This window comes from Mesoplodon bidens, assembly GCF_964165515.1.
Source record: "Mesoplodon bidens genome assembly, chromosome: 4".
Classification (NCBI taxonomy): Eukaryota; Metazoa; Chordata; class Mammalia; order Artiodactyla; family Ziphiidae; genus Mesoplodon; species Mesoplodon bidens.
This window is the reverse complement of record NC_138160.1, coordinates 44226997-44252100: the sequence shown is the minus strand read 5'-3', so window position 1 is coordinate 44252100 and position 25104 is coordinate 44226997. Positions and strand designations below refer to the sequence as shown.

At 36.7% G+C, this 25104-nt stretch overlaps 1 protein-coding gene and 1 pseudogene across 4 annotated transcripts in view; both read right to left on the bottom strand.

Moving 5' to 3' along the window:
* DDX4 (DEAD-box helicase 4) overlaps positions 1-25104 on the bottom strand; it is a gene marked incomplete at both ends in the record, with an annotated part of 70298 nt that overhangs the window by 45100 nt on the left and 94 nt on the right. For all 3 annotated transcript variants that reach the window (XM_081233005.1, XM_081233004.1, XM_081233006.1), the window contains one exon: positions 16275-16335. In XM_081233005.1, coding sequence (XP_081089131.1) covers positions 16275-16335 — 61 coding nt within the window. The remainder of the gene's footprint in view (positions 1-16274; positions 16336-25104) is intronic.
* Positions 21757-22120, bottom strand: LOC308616484 (MORF4 family-associated protein 1-like; annotated as a pseudogene). The gene has a single exon. The product of its transcript is annotated as an MORF4 family-associated protein 1-like (transcript).

Here is a 25104-nt window from a genome sequence, read left to right as displayed (position 1 = left end):
TGGGGGTAGCAATACTCGTATCAGACAAAATCAACTTTAAAACAAAAGCCATAAAGAAAGCTAGAGAAGGACACTATATAATGATAAAAGGATCAATACAAGAAGAGGATATTACACTCGTTAACATATATACAGCCAATATAGGAGCACCTAAATACATAAAACAAATACTAACAGATATAAAGGGAGAAATGGATGGGAATATAATAATAGTAGGAGACTTTAACACCCCACTGACATCAATGGACAGATCTTCCAGACTGAAGATCAATAAGACAACAGAGATCCTAAATGACACAATAGAACAGTTAGACTTAATTGATATTTTCAGGACATTATGGTCAAAATATATACATACTACACATTCTTTCCAAGCACACATGGAACATTCTCTAGGTTAGACCCATACCAGGACACAAAACAAGCCTCAACATATTTTAGATGATAGAAATTATTTCAAGCATCTTTTCTGACTACAATGGCATGAAACTAGAAATCAACCATAGAAAGAGAAACAAGAAAAAAACGATTACAAGGAGACTAAACAACATTCTACAACAAAAACCAATGGGTCAACAATGAGATCAAAGAGGAAATTTTAAAAATACCTTGAGACAAATGACAACAAAAATACAAACACACAAAATCTAAGAGGGAAGTTTATTGTGATATAGGCCTTCCTCAAAAAACAAAAAAAACTCTCAAACAAGCAACCTAACCTACCATCTAAAAGAATTAGAAAAAGAAGAACAAACAAAAACTACAGTCACAAGAAGGAGAGAAATAATATAGATCAAAGAGGAAATAAATAAAACAGAGATTAAAAAAATAGAAAAAAATCAATAAAATCAAGATCTGGTTTTTTTGAAATGATAAACAAAATCAAGAAACCTCTGGCCAGGCTCACCAAGAAGAAGAGACAGAGGACCCAAAATAAACAAAGTAAGAAATGAAAGAGGATAAATACCAACTAACACTGCAGAAATACAAAAAAACCATCAGAGAATACTATAGACAATTATATGCCAACAAATTGGACAACCTAGGAGAAATGGACAAGTTTCTAGAAACATACAGCCCACCAAAACTGAATCAAGACAAAACAGATAATTTGAACAGACTGATCACTAGAAGTGAAATAGAAACTGTAATTTAAAAACTCCCTGCAAACAAAAGTCCAGGACTGGATGGCTTCACTGTAGAATTCTAACAAGCATACAAAGCAGAACTAGTACCAATCTTTCTCGAACTCTTCCAAAAGACTGAGAAGAGGGAATACTCCCAAAGTGATTTTATGAAGCCACCATCATCCTGATACCAGACAAAGACACTACCAAAAAAGAAAATTACAGGCTAGTACCTTTGACATATATAGATGCAAAAATTCTCAACAAAATATTAGCAAACCGAATCCAAACAACACATAAGAAGGATCATACACCATGATCAAGCTGGATTCATCCCAGGGTCATAAGAATGGTTCAACACATGCAAAATCAATGTGACACACCACATCAACAAAACAAAAGACAAAAACCACATGATCATCTCAATAGACTCAGAAAAAGCATTTGATAAAATTCAACATCCATTCATGATTAAAAAAACTCTTACCAAAGTGGGTATGGAGGGAACATATCTAAGCATAACAAAAGCAATTTATGACAAACCCACAGCCAACATAATACTCAACAGTGAAAAACAACACCTTCATGCTAAAATTTGGAACAAGACAAGTATGCCCACTCTCACCACTTCCATTCAACATAGTATTGAAAGTCCTAGCCACAGCAATCAGACAAGAAAAAGAAATAAAATATATCCAAATTGGAAAGGAAGAGGTAACATTGTCATTATATGCAGATGACATAGTATATATAGAACACCCTAAAGACTCCACACAAAAACTACTAGAACTGATAAACAAATTCAGCAAAGTAGCAGGATACAAGATTAACATACACAAATCTGATGCATTTCTTTACACTAACAATGAAATATCAGAAAGGGAAAGTTTAAAAAAAAATCCCTTTGCAAATCGCATCAAAAACTCCTAAAAGAGAACACAGGCAAAACATTAATTTTTTTAATTTATGGGATTAATTTTCAAACAGCTCATACAAACAACTCAATAACAAAAAAACAAACAACCCAAACAAAAAATGAGCAGAAGACCTAAACAGACATTTCTCCAAAGGAGACATACAGATGGCCAATAGGCACATGAAAAGATGCTCAACATTGCTAATTATCAGAGAAATGCAAATCAAAACTATAATGAGGCATCACCTCACATGGGTCAGAATGGCCATCATTTAGAAGTTTACAAATAATAAATGCTGGAGAGGGTGTGGAGAAAAGGGAACTCTCCTACACTGCTGGTGGGAATGTAAATTGGTGCAGCCATTCTGGAAAACAGTATGGAGGTTCCTTAAAAAACTAAAAATAAAGTTACCATATGATCCAGCAATCTCACTCCTGGGCATATATCTGGAGAAAACTCTAATTCAAAAGATACATACACCCCAATGTTCATAGCAGCACTATTTACAATAGCCAAGACTTGGAAGCAACCTAAATGTCCATCAACAGATGAATGGATAAAGAAGATGTGGTATATATGTACAATGGAATACTGCTCAGTCATAAAAAAGACTGAAATAATGCCATCTGCAGCAACATGGATGGACCCAGAGATTATCATACTAAGTGAAGTCAGAAAAAGAAAGACAAATATCATATGATATCCCTTATATGTGAAATCTTAAAAAAATGATACAACTGGGGCTTCCCTGGTGGCGCAGTGGTTGAGAGTCCGTGTGACGATGCAGGAGACGCAGGTTCGTGCCCTGGTCCAGGAAGATCCCACATGCTGCGGAGCGGCTGGGCCCGTGAGCCATGGCTGCTCGTCCTGCGCGTCTGGAGACTCTGCTCCGCAACTGGAGAGGCCACACAGTGAGAGGCCCGCGTACCGCAAAAAAGAAAAAAAAAAAAAGATACAAATGAACTTATTTACAAAACAGAAACAGACTCACAGACATAAAAACAAACTTATGGTTACCAAAGGGAAAAGGGGAGGGAGGGATAAATTAGGAGTTTGGGATTAGCAGATACAAACTACTATATATAAAATAGACAACAAGGTCCTAGTGTATAACACAGGGAACTATATTCAATATCTTGTAATAAACTATAATGGAAAAGAATCTGAAAAGAACATATGTATGTATATATATGTATAACTGAATCACTTTGCTGTATACCAGAAACTAACACAACATTGTAAGTCAACTATACTTCAATTAAAAAAAAAAACTTTTTTAAAGAAACCAATAAAGACTTGCCAGAGTGACAAATCACTAGAAGTCTGATGGAGGCAGGGGGAAGGGAAAGAAAGAAAAGACATAACTGAACAGTCTTTGGAATTTTTTAAAAAAGGAAATAACCTCAAAAACAGCAGGAGGTACTGTTAAATGGATATAAGGTTTCAATTATGTAAGATAAAAAAGTTTCTAGAGTTCTGCTGAACACTGTTTGTAGTTAACAGTAGTACTGTACACTTAAAAGTTTAAGAGAATAACTCTCACGTTATATGCTTTTTACAATAAAAAAAATTACCATGAACAACTTCATACTACCAAATTTAAAACTTAAACAGAAAAGTTCCAAGAAAATTAACTCATCAAAACAGACTCAAGAAGCAATAAAAACAAACGAAATTGTCCTACAGAAACTGAACCAGTACTTAAATCTCTGCATCACACCTAAATGTAGTTTCACAGGTGAATTCTACCAAACTCTCAAAGAACAAATCATTCCAATGTCATACAAGTCCATCAGAAAATAGAAAGAGGAATTATTCCCCAACTCATTCCACAAGGCCATCGTAATTTTGATATGACAAGACAGAAGAAAATTATAAACCCCTCTTACTCATAAGTAGATACCAAATCTCAAAAACACATATTAGCAAATCAAGCCCAACAGTAACTGAAGAGATAAAACACTATGACCAAGTTGGGTTTATTCCAATATGCAAGGGTATTTTAACATCAGAACAGCTAAAAAGGTAATTAGCAACCTTAACAGATTAGAAAAGAAAAAGCTATCTCCACAGATTAAAGTAAATAATACAATTCAACACCATTCACGACTGAAAACATATACTTAGCAAACAAGAAAAAAAAGAGATGCTCATGGCAGCTTTGTTCATAACAATAAAAAAGGAAAACAACTCAAATGTGCACCAAGAAATGAATTAAAATATGTGATATAGTCACACAACAGAGTTTTACATACACTGTGTTCTATATTATATAGTATTATATATATGGTAGATTCACACAGCAGAGTATAATTATAAATGAAATACAACAATTGGCAACACAGATAAACCTTAGAAAGAATACTGAGTGAAAAATCCAAATTGCGGAACAAAAACTATTTATGGTACAGCACCATTTTTTAAAACTTGAAGAAGCAAACTTAAATATAGTGTTTGGGGAGACATACATATGTGATAAAGCTTTTTTTTGAAAAGGAAGGGAAAGAAACAACGCAGGATGGGGACTGGACAACAGAATAGGAAAATAATACATAAACAATATAACAATATTAGTAGTGTTCTTAAAAATGGGTGGTAGTTCAAAACATTTATGAAGCTTTATAATTTGCAAATGTGACATTTTTAATATAGTAGGTATTTCTTTTTATGAAAAGGTCTTCAATAAAGGTTCTATCAATAAAATAAAGTCACAAGGTAACAATTATTCTTTGAATTCTTACTCTCACTAGTTGCCACATATTAGACAGGGTAAAAAAAAACTTCCAAAAATAAAAAATGCTAAAAGACATTTAAGTCACTTATCCCTCTTCTGTACATTCCTCCTCTAGCTATATTCTGGCATCACAATTCATACTAGTTTCCTTCTCTCTTGATGAGGCTAAACATTTCATCAAGTAACCTAAAGGCTTCTGAGTTCAGGTAGTAGTAAATAGGTAAAGCTAAGATGCTCTCAGATGATGGAAAGCTCAAAGCCAACTTAAGAAGATCTATTCAAAAATCTAGCTGCTCCAACATTCAAGGGACTCCTCATGAGGGAAGTACCAATTTCAGCATCACAGTAAGAAGTAGCTTTGCTTTTGGTAAAGAGGAAAGGGAAGGGGACATTACAAGGACAAAAACATTCCAGGCGAGGACACAGCCAGAAAAATTAACAATTTCCAAACACTAGTTTCTAATGTTTGCCAGGCTCTCCCCAAATATACAAGATGAGAATAGTCATGCCTTAGCTGGCTCAAATTTTAAAGCTATGCTGTATAATACAGTAGTGCCTAGCCACATGTGACTATTTAACTTCAAAATTAATTAAAATTAAATAGAGTCAAAAATTCAGTTACTCGGTTGCACGAGTCATGTTAGTCATGTTGCAAGTGCTCAACAATCAAATATAACTTGTAGTTCAACAGCCAAATGCAGTACAACTAGAGAATATCTGCATCATTGCAGAAAGTCCTAATGAACAAGTCCTAATGAACAGCACTGGTCTAAGACTGGTAGTTGCCAAGCTGTATCACTAAGACATAAATGGAAGAAGGAATAAAGTACTCACTCATTCTCTATAGTGAATCAACATATAAAGCAAATGTTGCAATGGTACTCAAATACATAAGAAAGTAACTTGTGTATAAGAAATGGCAAGCCCTTAGAGTCAGCAGGAAATGTTTTAGGCTCAAGAAACAGACTAACATACCTTTCAATCAACTAAAGTTTCTGTATACTCTTCCCAAGATTTCCTGTCTCTGTTGGAAATCAGAATAGTAGTTACTCCTGACAGAGGGATTGTGCCTTGAAGGGAGACACAGGAGGGCTTCTAGGGTTCTCCTATAATGCATTGTTTCTTGATCTGGGTGCTGGTTACAAGGGAGTGTTCAGCTTGTAAAACTCCAGTGACCTGTACATTTATATGTATATTACTCAATTAAAAATACTGAATCTGTGTGTACACTATGCTTCAATTAAAAAAAATTATTTAATTAAGAAGAACCTGGCCTGGCCTAGACACTTCTGTGGACAAATTCTACTAAACTTATAAAAAGCAAGTAATTTCCATGTTCCAGAGCTTATTTTTCTTTTAAATGAAAAGCCTGAAAACAGAATCAAATGAGAACAACTTAAGAAAACTACAGGCCAATCTTTTTTTTTTTTTTTTTTTTTGCAGTACGCGGACCTCTCACTGTTGTGGCCTCTCCCGTTGTGGAGCACAGGCTCCAGACGCGCAGGCTCAGCGGCCATGGCTCACAGGCTTAGCCGCTCCGCGGCATGTGGTATCTTCCCAGACCGGGGCACGAACCCGTGTCCCCTGCATCAGCAGGAGGACTCTCAACCACTGCGCCACCAGGGAAGCCCCAGGCCAATCTTATATAATTCAAAAAGTGCTAAATAAAACACCTACTTTCATCCAATACTGCAATAAAATAACTATATTTATCCAAGGAATGAATTTATCCTAGAAACTTATTCTAGGAACACAAAGTTAGTTGAAGTTAAAAAAAAAATCCAATTGATATAACCACTATGGAGAACAGTATGGAGATGCCTTAAAAAACTAAAAATAGAACTACCATATGACCCAACAATCCCAACACTGGGCATATACCCAGAGAGAACCATAATTCAAAAAGACGTATGCACCCTAATGTTCACTGCAGCACTATCTGCAACAGCCAGGACGTGGAAGCAACCTAAATGTCCATCAACAGAGGAATGGATAAAGAAGATGTGGTACATATATATAATGGAATATTACTCAGCCATAAAAAGGAATGAAACAGGGTCATCTGTACAGACACGGATGGACCTAGAGACTGTCACACAGAGTGAAGTAAGTCAGAAAGAGAAAAACAAATATCGTATATTAACACATATATTTGGAATCTAAAAAAATTGGTATAGACGATCTTATTTACAAAGCAGAAATAGAGACACAGATGTAGAGAACGAACATATAGATACCAAGGGGGAAAGGGGGAGGTGGGATGAATTGGGAGATTGGAATTGACATATATACACTATTGATACTATGTATAAAATAGATAACGAGGGCTTCCCTGGTGGCGCAGTGGTTGAGAGTCCGCCTGCCGATGCAGGGGACACGGGTTCGTGCCCCGGTCCGGGAAGATCCCACATGCCACGGAGCGGCTGGGCCCGTGAGCCATGGCCACTGAGCCTGCACGTCCGGAGCCTGTGCTCCGCAACAGGAGAGGTCTCAACAGTGAGAGGCCCGCGTACCGCCCCCCCCCAAAAAAAAAAAAGGATAACTAATGAGAACCTACTATGTAGCAGAGGGAACTCTACTCAGTGCTCTGTGGTGACCTAAATGAGAAGAAAATCCAAAAAAGAGGGGATATATGTATACGTACAGCTGATTCACTATGCTGTACAATGTAAACTAACACAATATTGTAAAGCAACTATACTCCAATAAATAAATAAAATCTAAATAAATTTAAAAAATAAAATAGAAAATCCATTTATTTCCCTACACTAACATATTTAAAGAAGAAAAACAACAGAAATCAGTAATTCCAAAAAAAAAGCACTGGCTAACTTTCAACTGCCATTCCTGAACAAAACTAACAGTCAAGCAGAAAGGAAAGAAAATTCCTTGGCATTATTGAAAAAAAAATTAACAGAAGCCTAAAGCAAACATTACACTTTAATTATAAAAAATGTGGCGCATTCCCACTGAAATGAGGAAAAGCCTAAATGCTTGTTACTTCTACTACTATTCAATGAGTGGTAGATTTGTCCAGTGCTTCAAGACAAAAAAAAAGAACAAAATTGTATGAGATGAAATCTGCATCACACATCATGAGGGAAGAGAGAGAATGCTTAACAGATGGTGCCGGGAAAACTGGGTTACCATATGCAGATAAAATGATCTCTATTTCACACCATATTCAAAAGGATGGATTCAACTGTACACTTAAACATTGTTAAGATGAGAGAACTTATTCAACTTGATAAAGTATAGCTAAAAAAACCCTATAGCTAACATCATACTTAATAATGAGAAACTCAAAAGTTTTCCCACTAAGATCAGGTATAAAGCAAGGATGTGCCCTCTCATCACTCCTTTTCAACATCATACTGGAAGTTCTATCTAAAAAGTATACATATTGAGAAGGAAGACATATGACATAAAACTGTCTTTTTTCACAAATGACATGATCATCATCAATGTAGAGAACCCAAAAGAACTGAAAAAAAAACCTCCTGGTATTAACGTGCAATTTCAGCAAGGTTGGAGGATACAAGGTTATTACACAAAAATTAACTGCATTCCTACATACCAGCAATGAACAAGTAGAATTTGAAATTAAAAACACATTACCATTTACATTAACTCCCCAAAAAATGAAACTGTTGGGTATAAACCTAACAAAATATGTAGATATATATGTGGGAAACTATAAAACTCTGGTTAATGAAATCAAAGAAAAACTAAATAAACTGAGAGAGAATTCCACATTCATGGATAGGAAGACTCCATATTGTCAAGATGTCAGTTCTTTCCAACTTGATCTGTAAGTTCAATATCAATCAAAATTGCAGCAAGTTATATATTTTGTGGATATCAACAACTGATTTTAAAGTTTATATGGAAAAACAAAAGACCCAGAATAGCCAACACAATATTGAAGGAGAACAAAGTTGGAAGTCTGACACTACCCAACTTCAAGACTTACTATAAAGCTATGGTAACCAGGCCAGTGTGGTATTAGCAAAATAACAGACGAACAGATCAATGGAACAGAACAGAGAGCCTAGAAATAGACCCATATTAATATAGTCAACTGATCTTTGACAAAAGAGCAAAGGCAATAAAATGGAGCAAAGAAAATCTTTTCAACAAATGGTGCTGGAACAACTGGACATCCACGTGATATAAAAACAAAAAAAAGAATCTAGAGCAGACCTTACACCCTTCACAAAAATTAACTAAAAATGGATCACAGACTTAAATGTAAATGCAAAACTATAGAACTCCTAGAATGTAACAGGAGAAAATCTAGATGACCTTGAGAATGGCAATGGCTTTTTAGATACAACACCAAAGGCATAATCCATGCAAGAAATAATTGATAATCTGGACTTCACTAAAATTAAAAACTTCTCTGTGAAAGATAATGTCAAGCAAATGAAAAGACAAGCCACACACTGGGAGAAGATATTTGCAAAAGACATATCTGATAAAAGACTGTTATCCAAAATAAACAACTCTTAAAATTCAACAATAAGAAAACCCAATTAAAAAATGGGTCAAAGACCTTAACAGTCACCTCATCAAAGAAGAATATAGGGCAAATAAGCATATGGAAAGATGCTCCACATGACAGGACATCAGAGAAATGCAAATTAAGACAATGAGATGCCACTATATACCTATTAGAATGGCCAAAATCCGTAACACTGACAACAACAAATGCTGACGAGGATATGGAGCAACAAGTACTCTCATTTATTGCTGGTGGGAATGCAAAATGTTACAGACACAATTTGGAAGACAGTCTGGTTGTTTCTTAAAAAAATAAACATACTCTTAACCATACCATCCAGCAACTATGCTCCTTGGTATCTATCCAAAGGAGTTGAAAACTTATGTCCACAAAGAAACCTGCACATGGATGTTTCTAGCAGTTTTATTCATAACTGCCAAAACTTGGAAGCAACAAAGATGTCCATCAGTAGGTGAATGTTAAAAAAAAAAACAAAAAAACTTGTGGTACATTCAGACAATGGAATGTTATTCAGCACTAAAAAAAAAAAAAAAAAAAAAAAAAAAAAGACCTATTAAGCCATGAAAAGACATGGAGGAAGCTTAAATGCATATTACTAAGTGAAAGAAGCCAATTTGAAAAGGCCACATACTGTATGATTCCAGCTATATGACCTTCTGGAAAAGGCAAAACTATGGAGACAATAAAAAGATCAGTGGTTGCTAGGAATTGAAGGAGAGGGCAGGGGTGAATGGGTGGAGCGTGGAGGATTTTTAGAGCAGTGAAAATATTCTGTATGATACTATAATGGTGGATACACATCATTACACATTTGTGCAAACCCACAGAATATACAACACAATGAGTGAACCATAATGTAAACTATGGACTTTGGGTAATAATGATGTGCCAAATGTACTACTCTGGTGGGGAAGGCTGGTAGTTGGGGAAGCAGAGCATGTGTCAGGACAGGGGGTTTATGGGAACTCTATACCTTCCCTTTAATTTTGCTGTGACCCTAAAATTGCTCTAAAAAGTAGTTTTTAATCATTTTTTACCTTAAAAAATGATTAAGATAGTAAATTTTATGTTACATTTATGTTACCAAGATTTAAAAAAGAAAAAAAACCTCCACTATCACTGAAGACCCATGGCCCAAGTTGACGAGAAAAACCCTAACGTCGAAGATTCTTTTTTGTGACCCCTGTATGTACACTCATACAACATATACTATGTCCTGATTTGGCACCCAAATGAATATGGCCATCATGAATTTTTTAAAAAAGGACAGATTCAGATGAATAAAAGCTAAACGTGAAAGGTAAAACTCTAAAGATAACTTAGGTGGTTACTTTTTTGACACAGAGGTAGGGAAAAGCATCTTAACTGAAAGTGCAAAAGCAAATCAGAAAGCAAAAAAAAAATTAATTTAATGGCTTTGAATTAAAATTTTTCATCAGTAAGGAATATCATGGACAAAGTTGACAGATAATAAATGGAAGAAGATATTCACAATGTCTAAATCAGAAAAAAGTGTAAAATCTGGAACATACAAAGAATGTCTTAGCTAATCAACAAGAGAAAGAAAGCAAGCCCAATAGAAAAATGGACTAAATATATGATAGGCAACTTACAGAAGTGGAAACCCAAAAAGATAACATGCATGCATATGAAGAGACAGTTAAGCTAATAAATAATCAGATAAGCGAATTTAAAACAGAGATTTTACTATATACCCAATAGGCTGGCTAAAAGCACAAGACTGAATAATAATGTCAATGGAATATAAGAACCCTCAGGTCCTACTTATGGGAGTATAGACAGACATAGCTATTCTGGAAAGCAATTATTAAATATTTAATTAAATTAAGTATATATACACCCCATGACCCTGTAATTCCTGTCCTGAGTCCATTACCCAAAGAAATTCTCACTTAGACCCATAAAGGGACATGTAAAAGAATGTTCATCTTTGTGGTGCTGGAGGGGAATAAGAGGTAATTACAGTGTCCATCATGGGAATAGGGAGGAGATAAAACTTGGTGATAAAGTATATGAAATACCATACAGTAGTTAGAAATAATGCAATCAATTATCAATTAGGAATATGTCATAAACATAGTGGTGGGGAGTAAGAAAAAATTATGAGATCTTCAGCACAGTAACATTTTTCTAAGTTACAATTACAAGCACAAAAAAATAGGCACACGTAACAACATATCTTTTAAAACACACACACAAAAAGAATGGCTGCTTCAGGGAAGCAGAGGAATAGAATTCCCTGACACTTCTAATAGCTAGTCTAGGAAGAATTCAAATCATTCAAAAATGGGTAAAAAAGAAATCAGCAAAGGCAGCACAGGATCTGTACAATACAACAAGGAAAGAGAGAGGAGGGAAGGATGAAACAAGAAATGAGAGCTTAAAAAGCTTAAATCCTCTAGAAAAGCACTACATGATTCCTCTCTAAGAAAACTGCTCTCCCCAACAAAACAGCCTAGCCCTGGCCCAATCACTTAATAGTAGAACCCATCAGTCAAGAAGCTGTGTCCAGAATGGCCATCATCAAGAAATCTAGAAACAATAAATGCTGGAGAGGGTGTGGAGAAAAGGGAACCCTCTTGCACTGCTGGTGGGAATGTGAATTGGTACAGCCACTATGGAGAACAGTATGGAGGTTCCTTAAAAAACTAAAAATAGAACTACCATATGACCCAGCAATCCCACTACTAGGCATATACCCTGAGAAAACCATAATTCAAAAAGAGTCGTGTACCAAAATGTTCATTGCAGCTCTATTCACAATAGCCCAGAGATGGAAACAACCTAAGTGTCCATCATCAGATGAATGGATAAAGAAGATGTGGCACATACATACAATGGAATATTACTCAGCCATAAAAAGAAACGAAACTGAGCTATTTGTAATGAGGTGGATAGACCTAGAGTCTGTCATACAGAGTGAAGTAAGTCAGAAAGAGAAAGACAAATACCGTATGCTAACACATATATATGGAATTTTTAAAAAAATGTCATGAAGAACCTAGGGGTAAAATGGGAATAAAGACACAGACCTACTAGAGAATGGACTTGAGGATATGGGGAGGGGGAAGGGTAAGCTGTGACAAAGCGAAAGAGAGGCATGGACATATATACACTACCAAACATAAGGTAGATAGATAGTGGGAAACAGCCGCAGAGCACAGGGAGGTCAGCTCGGTGCTTTGTGACCGCCTGGAGGGGTGGGATGGGGAGGGTGGGAGGGAGGGAGATGCATGAGGGAAGGGATGTGGGAACAGATGTATATGTATGACTGATTCATTTTGTTATAAAGCAGAAACTAATTAAAAAAAAAAAAAAAGAAGCTGTGTCCAGGCACAGGGTTGAGTTTTTAATGTTCCACTCCTAAATACAAAAAGGCAGGCAAGGATCACCAGACTTTTGAAGAAAGTCACCTACATGAAACAAAACAAACACGGGGAAAAAGAAGTCTAAGAACCAGCAAAGGGAACAGAAATAACATTCAAATGAAATTAAAACAATCCTCAGAGAAAAAAATAAGTAAAGGGTATGAATTACAGATTTAAAAGGCCCGTTCACTAAGTGTCTTGTATAATAAATAAAAAGTTCCACATCAAGTTACACAATCATAACATTTTCAGAATACAGAAGACTAAGTAAGATCCTAAAAGCTTTAGAAGAGTTTAGAAAAAGTCATAAACAAAGGACCAGAACTCAGATTATCAAACTAAGCAGCATCACTAGTATTTCACGTACAATGAAGCAATTATAAAGTTTTTGGGGAAAATTATTTCCAACCTAAAATGTTACTCAAACTAGGAATCAATCTTCTGTTTTATGAATCAATTACGAAAGTAAAGATATTTGCAATCTCTCAAATTTCTTTCCCATGCTTCCTTTCCCAAGAAGCTGCAGGAAAATGGGCTCCACTGAAGTGGGGAGGCAGGGGAATCAAGATAGAAAAAACATGGGATTCAGGGAAAAGAAAGGTGACACACGAAAGAGGTGAAGAAGGGTAATTCTTGGGATGAGAGGCTAGAGAGGCAAGTCTATCCTGGAGAGGACAGAGGAATCAGGAAAAAATGAAACTGATAGATCACTGTATACGTGATAGAAACTAACCATGAATATAGTCTAATGCATATCCATGCTTAGAAAGATGTGTTAAAAAACTATGAACATAAACAGATATGAATAAATAGCTGTGCTTCTGGCAGAGGGTTTCGAAGTAAATTAGCAATAGAAACACAGATCAAGTAAACAAAACAAGGTAATGATTAACTCTAGTAAAAACAAAACAGAAGATTGAATAATAAAGGAAATGCAACCATAATATATTACATGGTTCACATATGAATAATATATACACAGCCATGATATAAAAACTGAGTACAGGTTTTTATGCAAAAAGTGTGGTAACTATTAGGAGAGTGCGGAGGGAAGAAGTGTGAGTGGAGTATATAGGGGAAAGGGGGGAGCTAAATATTGGTATTGGAGGGGGGTTGGATCCAGGACCCACCACCTAATCCCCTGCACCCACCCCCTACCCCCAAGGATACCAAAATCCCTGGGCGCACAGGTCCCTCATATAAAATGGTGTAGTCTTTGCATATACCCTAACATCCTCCACATACTTCAATGATCTCTAGATTACATATAATACCAAATACAATGTAAATGCTATATAAATAGTTGCCAGTGGAGGGAAAATTCAAGTTTTGCTTTTGGGAACTTTCTGGAATTTTTTTCCAAGTATTTTTCATCCATAGTTGGTTGATTCATGCAGAAATCTAAAAAATCAGAGTTGAAAGACTGTCAACAGACACTCAGGGTTAAACCTGGGAGCCAAGATTTCACTTCATTTTCTTTCTTTTCACAACTATATTTAAGTTTTTCCACTATTTTTTTTTTTGCAATAAGAGTATCTAGGTATTAACTTAGTATAGCATTCATTGGCCTAGTATGTATTTCTGTAATAGGAAATTTATTTTCATGAAAAAAATATTTTACTTAAAAAAGAGCTACCGGGCCTCCCTGGTGGCGCAGTGGTTGAGAGTCCGCCTGCCGATGCAGGGGACACGGGTTCGTGCCCTGGTCTGGGAGGATCCCATATGCCGCGGAGCGGCTGGGCCCGTGAGCCGTGGCCGCTGAGCCTGCGCATCCGGAGCCTGTGCTCCGCAACGGGAGAGGCCACAACAGTGAGAGGCCCGCATACCGCAAAAAAAAAAAAAAAAAAAAAAAAAAGAGCTACCAAAGTATTTGTTATCCAGAAGGTGAGCAGGCAATCTATATTTTTCGTTATTTGATTTTATATCATTAGCCTGAACATTCAAGATCTAATGCTAAGAGAAGTCCAGGGTTTTAGTTGGTGGCTATTTCAATCTAGTTTACTGACGATTTCACTACAAAGTCACGTTATACCTTAATATACTATAGACCCAAACTTTCATTCCTTTACAAAAATTATCTTTGACACCTCACAGAACAAGGTTTCTCCTGATTACACAATGATCTATGCATATAGATGTGTTAAGAAGTATAGATTACTTTTACCCAATTTTCTTTTTTTAATACTTCAAGTACACACACATACATGTGGTTAGCCTTCTGCTAGGGTTTCAGCAGGCAGCAATTTCATAAACTTCTGAGAATCTGAATAGTCTATATTAAACCGCTGCATTTAAATGTTTACAAAGGACAAATGCATCTTGGTAATAGCAAAAGCATTTCTTCTAAACTCAACTTCCTTCTATCAAGAGAATTACTCTTAAAAAAAAAAGAGAGAGAGAGAATTACTCTGAAATTAAGGTGAACATGGGAATTAAATTTGCTTTAACCCGATGAACTCTGATTCTCGAACTCCCCTTCACATTTTAGAAACTACCTCTCCACGGGTTTTTTCTCTTTGGGACAGGCTTCAGTGAGCCAGTAGCTTCCTAGACTATAAAATGTTTTACCTCATCCACTAATTTTTGATGAGAGAAATGAAACTACCTGGTGTCACCAGGCCCTCTCTTGCATCAGAGTAAGACTTAAAAGTAGTAGTTACTCAAATTCAGAGACTCACAGTAAATTCATAGTAACTCAAATTCATAGAAAGTAAACAGTGATTGCCAAGAGCTGAGGAGACGAAGGACTGGCGAGTTACTGTTTAATGGGCATGAAGTTTCAGTTTGGGAAGATGAAAAAATTCCAGAAGTAGATGGTGGTGATGGCTGCACAGCAATATGAATGTCCTTAATGTCGCTGAACTGTACACTTAAAAATGGTTAATACAGTTAATTTTGTGTTACGTGTATTTTACCACAATAAGAAAAACTGAAGAAAAACAGTAGAAATAGCATTTCAACCTGCTTTGGACTTCAACAAAATGAAACACTACTGCCATAAGTTTACCTTCATAGCCCAGGTCCTACCACTTCCACCCATCTTCCCATCCACATCAACTTTATAAAATATGTAGGTGAACCAGATGGAAATAAGTGGTAGGGGAAAACAACAGCTCCCTTATCTTGATTTATTTCTCTTATTTGCCTAGGACCTCCCCTAAATTTGTTTTCAGATCCCAAAGAAACTCATATCATCTTGATATGAGTTTGGTTTAAACAGTTGTTATCCTGACAGGTCACCACCATTGCAACCTGCTTCAACACCTTACAGAGTCCAATCTCCTACTGCCTTACATCAGGAACCCCGGCAATTCCCTAAGCAGCCTGAAAGCCAAACAGGTTGGGCAAAGGTTTTACAGCAAACCTACTAAATCAAAGGATACACTCTATACCACTACACTCTCTCCTCTCTCCTTTCCTTTAGCTGTAAGTGGCCCCCAACCCAAAATATTCAAGCCAGAATGAATTCTCACTAGAAAATTTAGAAAACATCCTCTATAAGACATCTACTAGTCAGCTCCTCATCCAATGGATGAAGTCCTTAACCTAAAAACAGTTTTACCTTTTTGCCTTAACACATACCTGACAAGGAAGCCACAGTCCTGTTACAAGTGTCTCCATTTGCTCCAGAAGAATACCTATCCTGTAAGAAAAAAGAAAAGACTAGTTTTCTACTCTGAATAATAAAAATGTGTAATCTATCTCACAAATACTACAAAATTTTAACAGCTGGGTTTTGTTCAGAACAAAACAATTATAGAATGTAAGATTTTCTGAGTCACTGCATGTTCCTTTATTAATTACTCTAAACACCTCCACTTTAACATTGTACGTATAGCATATTAATATATCACTTAAAACACTGGTCAGCAAACTACAGCCACAAGACGAATCTGGTGGGCTACCAGTTTTTGTAAATAAAGTTTTACTGGAACACAGCCACCCTCAGCTCATCTAGGTATGTCGATGGCTGCTTTTGCACTACAATAGCAAAGTCGCAACAGAGACCATAAGGCCTTCAAAGTCTAAAATGTTTACTACCTGGCCCTTTATGGGGTTTGCTGACACCCAACTTCAAATAAAATTTTAGCCACCCTACTTGAAAAGTATAATCAAATACTATTATTATATAACTACAATAACCAAAGTAATACATGAATAAATCAATACCTGCCAATACACAATACAGGTTACAGAGTTCAGTATTTTACCATATACTCATCACATCTGTACAGAATAAAGTACAGCACAGAAGGAGAGTGGCAGATAACAATTTCTACAGTAAAGCACTACAGAAATTTATTTTTAAACTTCAATTGTTTTTGTATGAAGTGAAACTAATGTACTCACATTTTTAAAAAGAGAATTAATTCTAAAGTAAAGAAAACCACTTATGCACTAAAAACAGTGTATCTACAGATGTATCTCGCAGGTGCACTAAAAATCCAATGAAATGGTGGATGCCAGCTACAGGTCAGAATATTCATGGTTAATTTCAATCAAATTTGTCACAGAAATAGTTCAAGATTGCCTTTAATGCTCCCAAATACTGATTGTCCCATTTTCCCTACTTCAGTCTCAAAATTTATTCGCTATTAATACATACGCATTACGCTTGCAATGGTGTAACGACTGTTGGACTCAGAAAATTCATAGCTAAATGTCAAGTTAATTTTGGAACCTTCCAACATTTCTCAGGGTATTCCTGGGTTAATGACAACATGAGTAACATTTTTCTCACTTCTAACTCCTAGGATGTCCTTATCATCATTCAATCTTTATTTCCTCTCCAACAAGCTTCCTCTACTTAAGGCAAAACTTTTGAACAGAGCTCTGAAATTCTTGCACATCAAAATCAGAATTCAATAATTTAAAAACGAAAAGTGACCTAAAATTTACAGACAATACTTTAATTAACTGACTGCATTAGAAGAATCACAATATTTTTTCAAATAAATTCCTTTAAATAAACCCAAAGCTGGAGGGAGTGTACCAAGGTAGGTCTCTTCAGGTAATACTTTCATCTAAAATTTCTTTCACAGAAGACACTAAATGACTTTAAAAACTACCTTTATAAAGCTCGAAAGTCATCCAGTTATTTTTCTGACTTATTAAAAATAGATAATAGAATCCTGGAAATAGCTTGGGCTACAGTATAAAGTTCCAATTTATGATTACCATAGACATTAAAACAAGAAAAGTAATCCAGTTTTTCCTGTTTAAACTGAAACCCTGAAGACTTTTTTCTCTTTTCTAGTGGCCAAGGTATTACTGGATGAATAGAGCCCAAAAAAGGCCTGGTTTTATAAGTGTTATAACACTTTTAGCATTATATAACTGATAAAAAAGTAATGAAACACTCTGGCACCAAAGAATCGAAAAATTATTATTATTAGACAATCTTCAGACTGTGGAATTTAATGTCCCAAATACATTCCAAGGCAAATTAAAAAAAATTTTTTCAACAGAATTCATCTTTCATCATAAAAAATCCTTAACCTTTTTCATTACCTTAAAAATAAACTTCATATTTCCTTCCAGCTATTATATCACTTCTCTGCTCCTTTGTAGGCAAAATATCTTGTCTACAGTTGCTGCCTCCACTTTCTCATATTCCATTTTTCCTTCAAGCCACTCTAGTCTAGCCTCCATCCTCACCTCTGCTCTGAAAAAGCTTAAAATAAGGATATTATATAATAAAATTACTACTTTTATGTTCCATCCTACCAGAACTCTCAGCAGCATTTGAAACAACAGACTCTCCTTCCTCTTTCCAACATTCTTCTCTGGCTTAAGGAACACACACTCCCCTGGTTTTCCTCTTGCCCCACTGGCCACTCCCTCCTCAATCTCCTTTGCCAGCTCCTCCTCTAACGTTCCTTTAAAGTTGGAGTGCCCCACAGTTCATGGCACAGCCCTCAGTCTATTTTACTCTATCCAACTTTACCCAATCTCACAGCTTTAAATCCCACTAATATATAGGTAATTCCCAAATTTGTATCTATAGCTCCGATCCCTCTCCTAAGCAACAAATTCATATTATCTACTGACTGGCATTCTTACTTACATGTTTTCTTAGGTATCTCAAATTGAACACAGCAAATTCAGAATTCTTGATTTTTCCCCTCCCAAATTTGTTCATCTTCCACGTATTTCCCATTTCAGGAAAGAGCACCATCATCCATCTAGTTGCTTAAATTTAAAAACCTGGCATCACTCTCTCTTTCATTCCCCATATCCAGCCCATCCAGTCCTATCAGCTCTATGTCCACCACTATCTCCAGGGTCCTCTCCCTCTCCTCCTTTCCTCTTTCCTTCTCGGATTTCATTTTCTACCAATCTTGCCTTATCTCACTGTGCTTCAGCCATACTAGCTATAGCAGATTGAATAATGGCCACTCAATGATATTGTCCTAATTCCTGAAATGTGTAAATGTTATCTTATTTGGAAAAAAGAGATCGAGCAGATATAATTAAGAATTCTGGGACTTTCCTGGCAGTGCAGTGGTTAAGAATCTGCCTGCCAAAGCAGGGGACACGGGTTCGTGTCCTGGTCCAGGAAGATCCCACATGCCGTGGAACAACTAAGCCCGTGTGCCACAACTACTGAGCCCACAGGCCCTAGAGCCCGTACTCTGCAACAAGAGAAGCCACTGCAATGGGAAGCCCACACACTGCAACTGAAGAGTAGCCCCCGCTCGCCGCAACTACAGAAAGCCCGCAAGCAGCAACGAAGACCCAACGCAGCCCAAAATTTTTTTTAAAAAAAGAATTCTGAAATGAGGAGATTACCCCAGATTATCACAGTGGGCTCTAAATGTCATCACAAGTGACCTTATGAGAGGCAAAGGGTATTAACACAAACACAGAGAAGGCCTGTGAAGACAGCAGAAAGAGAGGCAGCCACAAGCCAAGGACTGCCCATAACCACCAGAAGCTGGAAGAGGCATGGCTTCTCTCCTAGAGCCTACAGAAGGAAGACAGCACTGCTGACACCATGATTTCTAACTTCTGGCCTCCAGAACTGTAAGAGAAATTTTTCTGTTACTGTAAGCCACTTAGTTTGTGGTAATTTGTTACAGCAGCCATAGGAAACTAATACATTGTACTTCCTCCTGTTGCCCTGATACCCCAAGTTTGTTCCCTTCTCTGGATCTTTACACATCATGTCCTATTGGGACTGCTTCAGGTCTCCAGCTCATGAGTCATAGTCTCAGGGAAGCTTTTCCTCTCCATGTGATCTAAATCTACCCCATCTCAATCTCTCTCTCTCTCTCCTTCTCTCCCCCTCCCCTCCCCCTCCCCTCCCTCTCCCCTCCCCCCTCTCTCACACACACACACACACACACACATTTTCCTGATTTTTTTCATAATATTTTTCACTCTATATTTGATTTTCAATGTGCTTATTCTGTCTCCCCCAGTAAAATAGAACATCCATGACAGTGAGCCCCTTATCTATCACATTCACCACTATCTCCAGCACCAAGTATGGCTCAAATATAAATGTGCTGGGACTTTCCTGGCAGTGCAGTGGTTAAGAATCTGCCTGCCAATGAAGGGGACATGGGTTCGATCCCCGGTCCGGGAAGATCCCACATGCCGTGGAGCAACTAAGCCCGTGTGCCACACTACTGAGCCTGCACTCCACAACTACCGAAGCCTGTGCGCCTAGAGCCTGTGCTCCACAACAAGAGAAGCCACCGCACCACAATGTCACCTGCTCACCGCAACTAGAGAAAGCCAGCAAAGCAACAATGACCCAGTGCAGCCAAAAAAGAAAAATAATAATAATAATAAAAAAATGTGCTGAGTCTTAGGTCTTAACATTACCTTATATTTAGAACACTTAGCTATAAAATATTTATAACCTCTTTACCCATCCAAATGCACCAATTGAGAAATTTCAAAATGTTTTAAACATAAGGGTTCTCACAGGTGGCTACAGATAATTTGCATTTTGATGAACTCATTTCTTTTTACCTTATACGTACTCTTATTATTTTCAATTCTGGAATATCTTACTTTTTTTTTTAGATCTTTTGTCTTTCCAAACAAATGAATACTTCCATTAACATGTTAAGTTGTTTTTTTTAAAACATGGTAGGGTTTTGATCTCAATTACTTGTCAGGTCTGCTACTCAAGAGAACTTATAGCTGGACAGCTTATGAACCTTGAAGATGCCTCTTCCCTGTCCATTCAGGGACCTATGCAGACAGTTCCATGTGTTTCTTCCCCAGCCCTTTAAGGACCTTTGTAAATATCCTCCATTTTATGCCCAGAATACCCTGAAATGCATCAGAGTACTAAATCAACTTGTACAGAATACCAAGATCTCATCTCCTATTCTAGGTTCCATGTCAAATAAAGCTGAGTTACGTTGTCCAAATAAACTGACCAGATATGTTGCATCACATAGCATGCCACGTAAAATTTAAATTTTGGACAAAATACATCTCTCCTCCTATGATCTAAAACAGAAATTAAAGCCCCCAAATACAGACAATACCATCCTCCATCCCTTCTTCTGATTCATCAGTCCAAGCCAGATCAGCCCCATTCACATTCCCAGTCGAAGTCTGGTCCCTTCTTCAGTTTCTCCAGCAATTGCTGCATGGAGTCATCTTCTAGAATTAATGCAGCTCCTTCAGCACCTCCAGAGCTAGAGAACTCCAACTCTGAGTGTCATGTATCACACACAGACCTAAGGTTCCAGATGACCTATCATGTCACATAAGAAAGAGCAAAGCACCTCAAAATAGAAACAATAACCAAAGCCCAGGAACAAATGTGTCTGTTGCAAACGCTTACAATCTAAGACCTAATTTCTGTACGTGACAGCATTTTCCAAATAAAAGTTATTTCCCCAAACAAAAACATTTAGCAATCAAAAGTCACGTCGACGTTATCAACCGCAGACTATACCACAAACCTACTGTGAGGACAGAGTATAGAGAAAAAAAGGGAGAAAACGAAAGACTCTCTGGTTTTAGGTTCTCGTGGGCATCAGCCAATCTCCATCAGTTCACTGGAATCCTCTGATCATAAACTGCCAATCCTCCTTCAAGAGGATTCACTTTTCTCTATCCCCTGGACTAGCTCGACCAACATTTCTACCATCATTGCAATCTCTTTAGCCTTCTCCTCAGTCTTCTCATACTTGTCGCTCTGCCCTTGACTTCGTCATTTAGATTTGGGAGATGAGTGAGAGCACTTTCCTGGGTTTTTATTTGGATGAACATATTGTGTATCTCCCACAACTTGCTCCTATTCAGCATATATGATTTTCTGTGCTCTTGAGTAAGAGACACAGTATCCTCCCACATCTCATTGATGACTAGCAGCAGAAATTGCTGGAAATCTTCCTCAGGCTCCAGCACATCAACTTCCTTAGGTCTGCCAACTCAACGATGTCCAACCACCACATTTTCCCCTGCTACTTCAGAACTGCAGTATGAACATGAACAAAGAAGCCATGAACTTTACTTTCTTATCTAAACAATTATTACAAACTTTGCTTTTACTGCTTAATAAAATTATAATTGTGGATGGACTAATTATCTCAAGCTGTTTCCACTTTAATCACAAGAGTATCTGCCCTCTGAAATATGCCACAAAAAAGGCAAAAAGATCAGACAGAAGTGATCACTGTGTAGACTTACTCCCAGGGTCATCTAACAAGAAACATTACAACTAGCAAGCAAACCCAGTATCCTGTTACAGTCATCATACTCATCCATTCAACCACTCATCCCAACAACTCTGCATGCAACGTGCAAATGCCTAACCACTGGGATTTCTGGACTGCTGCAACTGTTAACATTATGAAATTTCTCTCAACCCCACATCTTTTATTATTCTATCTTCAGGTGGTACACTCACTTCAAAAACTAGAATTGGGAAGTTCTGAGAACTACCAGAACAGTAGCCTGTTAGTTCAAAATTATATAGGCATGTATCAATATTAAATCTCCAAGTAAGGATCCTGAGAAGCATTCAGAAGAGGCTGATCACATAATAAGGACCTAGTGTATAGCATAGGGAACTCTACTCAATACTCTGTAATGACCTATATGGGAATAGAATCTAAAAAAGAGTGGATGTATATGTATAACTGACTCACTTTGCTATACAGCAGAAACTTAACACAACATTGTAAATCAACTATACTCCAATTTTTAAAAATTAATAAAAAAAAGAAAAGCGCTGATCACAGATATTGTTACCAATCCAAGATGGTCTCAGAGCCAATATAAATTGAACAAAAGGGAAGCCCAGCTGTCTCTTGAAATGGAAATTCAATTAGAACAACCAATCAAAATGGTGCCTTTAAAAGAAAATAGGCTGAAGAAAAGACCTCAGATTGTTCCTACATGAAAATGTCATGGGGCTTCCCTGGTGGCGCAGTGGTTGAGAGTCCGCCTGCCGATGCAGGGGACACAGGTTTGTGCCCCGGTCCGGGAAGATCCCACATGCCGCGGAGCGGCTGGGCCCAGTGAGCCATGGCTGCTGAGCCTGCGCGTCCGGAGCCTGTGCTCCGCAACGGGAGAGGCCACAGCAGTGAGATGCCCGCGTATCACAGGAAAAAAAGATGTCACGTATTCATCCTTAGTTCTACATTTCTTATTCAACCAAGGCAGGCAAACAAAGCCACTGATTGCACCATGTTCCTTAGAATCAAGTAGGCCAAATAACTAATTGCACAACACTACAAACTGGCCCCACACAAATAGGTACTAAGAATAAGGTAGAAATGTTAACATAAATTAATATAAACTCAGTATGACCAATATCAAGAAACAAAGTATGTTACTGAATAGCACAAAGATTTCCAAAAGGTAAATCTGGAAGCCTGACAGTTGACCATCCTCAATTTCAGACACCTTTGCAATAACCATGAACAACATGCTACAGTGCAGTAAGTATTCTGTTTGAAGAATAGTTAGTGAAGACAAAATCTCAGAGTAAGAAAAAATAAAAATTAGACAAGTCCAAGTGGAAGAACATCTGTATCTGTGAGTTTAACTTTGTATTAGAACAAATCTGCTGAGAACCAGGGAAAGAAAGAACCATAAAATATTCTTTGACCAAGTAACTTCATTTTTGAAAAAAATACCCCCAAATTAAAACAAAGAATAAACTGTAGATATTTGTGACAATATTACAGTGGAAAGATAACATCTTAAATTCACATCAACAGAAAATTATTTATGTTATGGTAGCTCTATTCCATGAAATATTATATAACTATTAGAAATTATTTTTAGGAAATTAGTAATATGGAATAGTTAATGCTGAAGAGTGAAAAAGCTGAAATCAAAAATTATTATTATGTACTATCATTACAATCTATACAAAAACATGTTTGGGAAAAATAGAAGAAAATTTACTAAAAACAGAGCATTTGTGCTAGTGAGCAAGACTGTTAAGTGATTTTTCTCCTCCTTTCCCAATGGTGTTCCAATATTTTTATGATGGGAAGACTATAAAAAGATAACATACAAAAGATGTTACTTCTAAAATAAGTCCCAAAACAAGAAACACGATAAATTCAGACTTCTAAAATAAGTCCCAAAACAAGAAACACCATAAATTCAGATTAACATCTTAGGTATTTTAATATAAACTTTATATACATACAGATCAAATCCAATCGAGACAAAGAATTACTTATCTTATGATTTGGAGTAAATTAAGAATTTCCACTAAGACATCACTTGAAATAGAAAGTGTCAGAATTGACTAACATAAAAACCAACTGGAAATTCTAAAAGGAAAAAAATCAACTTTTGGAGACATTTTCAAGTACATAACACGTAAAAGCAACCCGTTAAAATACACTATCTTCTAAAGTAGAGTCTATTCACCTTATTAAGTCAATTTTCAAGTCAAAACTGAAATCCAAAACCCACTCCATAACCCCTTCTTCTGAATTCTAATGTAACTCTTCAAACACCATTGAGAAAAAAGATCTGCTGATTTGTACATTTGAAGATCAAACTGATATTACCCTCTGAATCAGCCTAATGTTTTTATCTTGAGAGCCCTGCTTGTAGGAAACCAATTTTCAGAATTCAAAACGTCAACCAAAATCAAATTATATTTTTTCAGTTTTCTATATGACTGTATCTCATAGACATTCAACCACATTAGCATAAGCTTGCTTTCACCCACAAGTCCTAAATCACTGAGATTTAAATTAAATTGTTAATATTATTATATACATTTTAGTTTTTAATTATCAAATTACCTCAGACTATTTTATTCTATTTGAGGCTTAGCGTGCCTCTTCATCATTCCCCATGAGATAGTTAATAACAATCACACGGAGATAAGCACAGCAAACTGTAATTTAGAACTTTCTCACCACAGTCATTTTCAACTTCGATAAAATCTGCAGCATTTAATAAC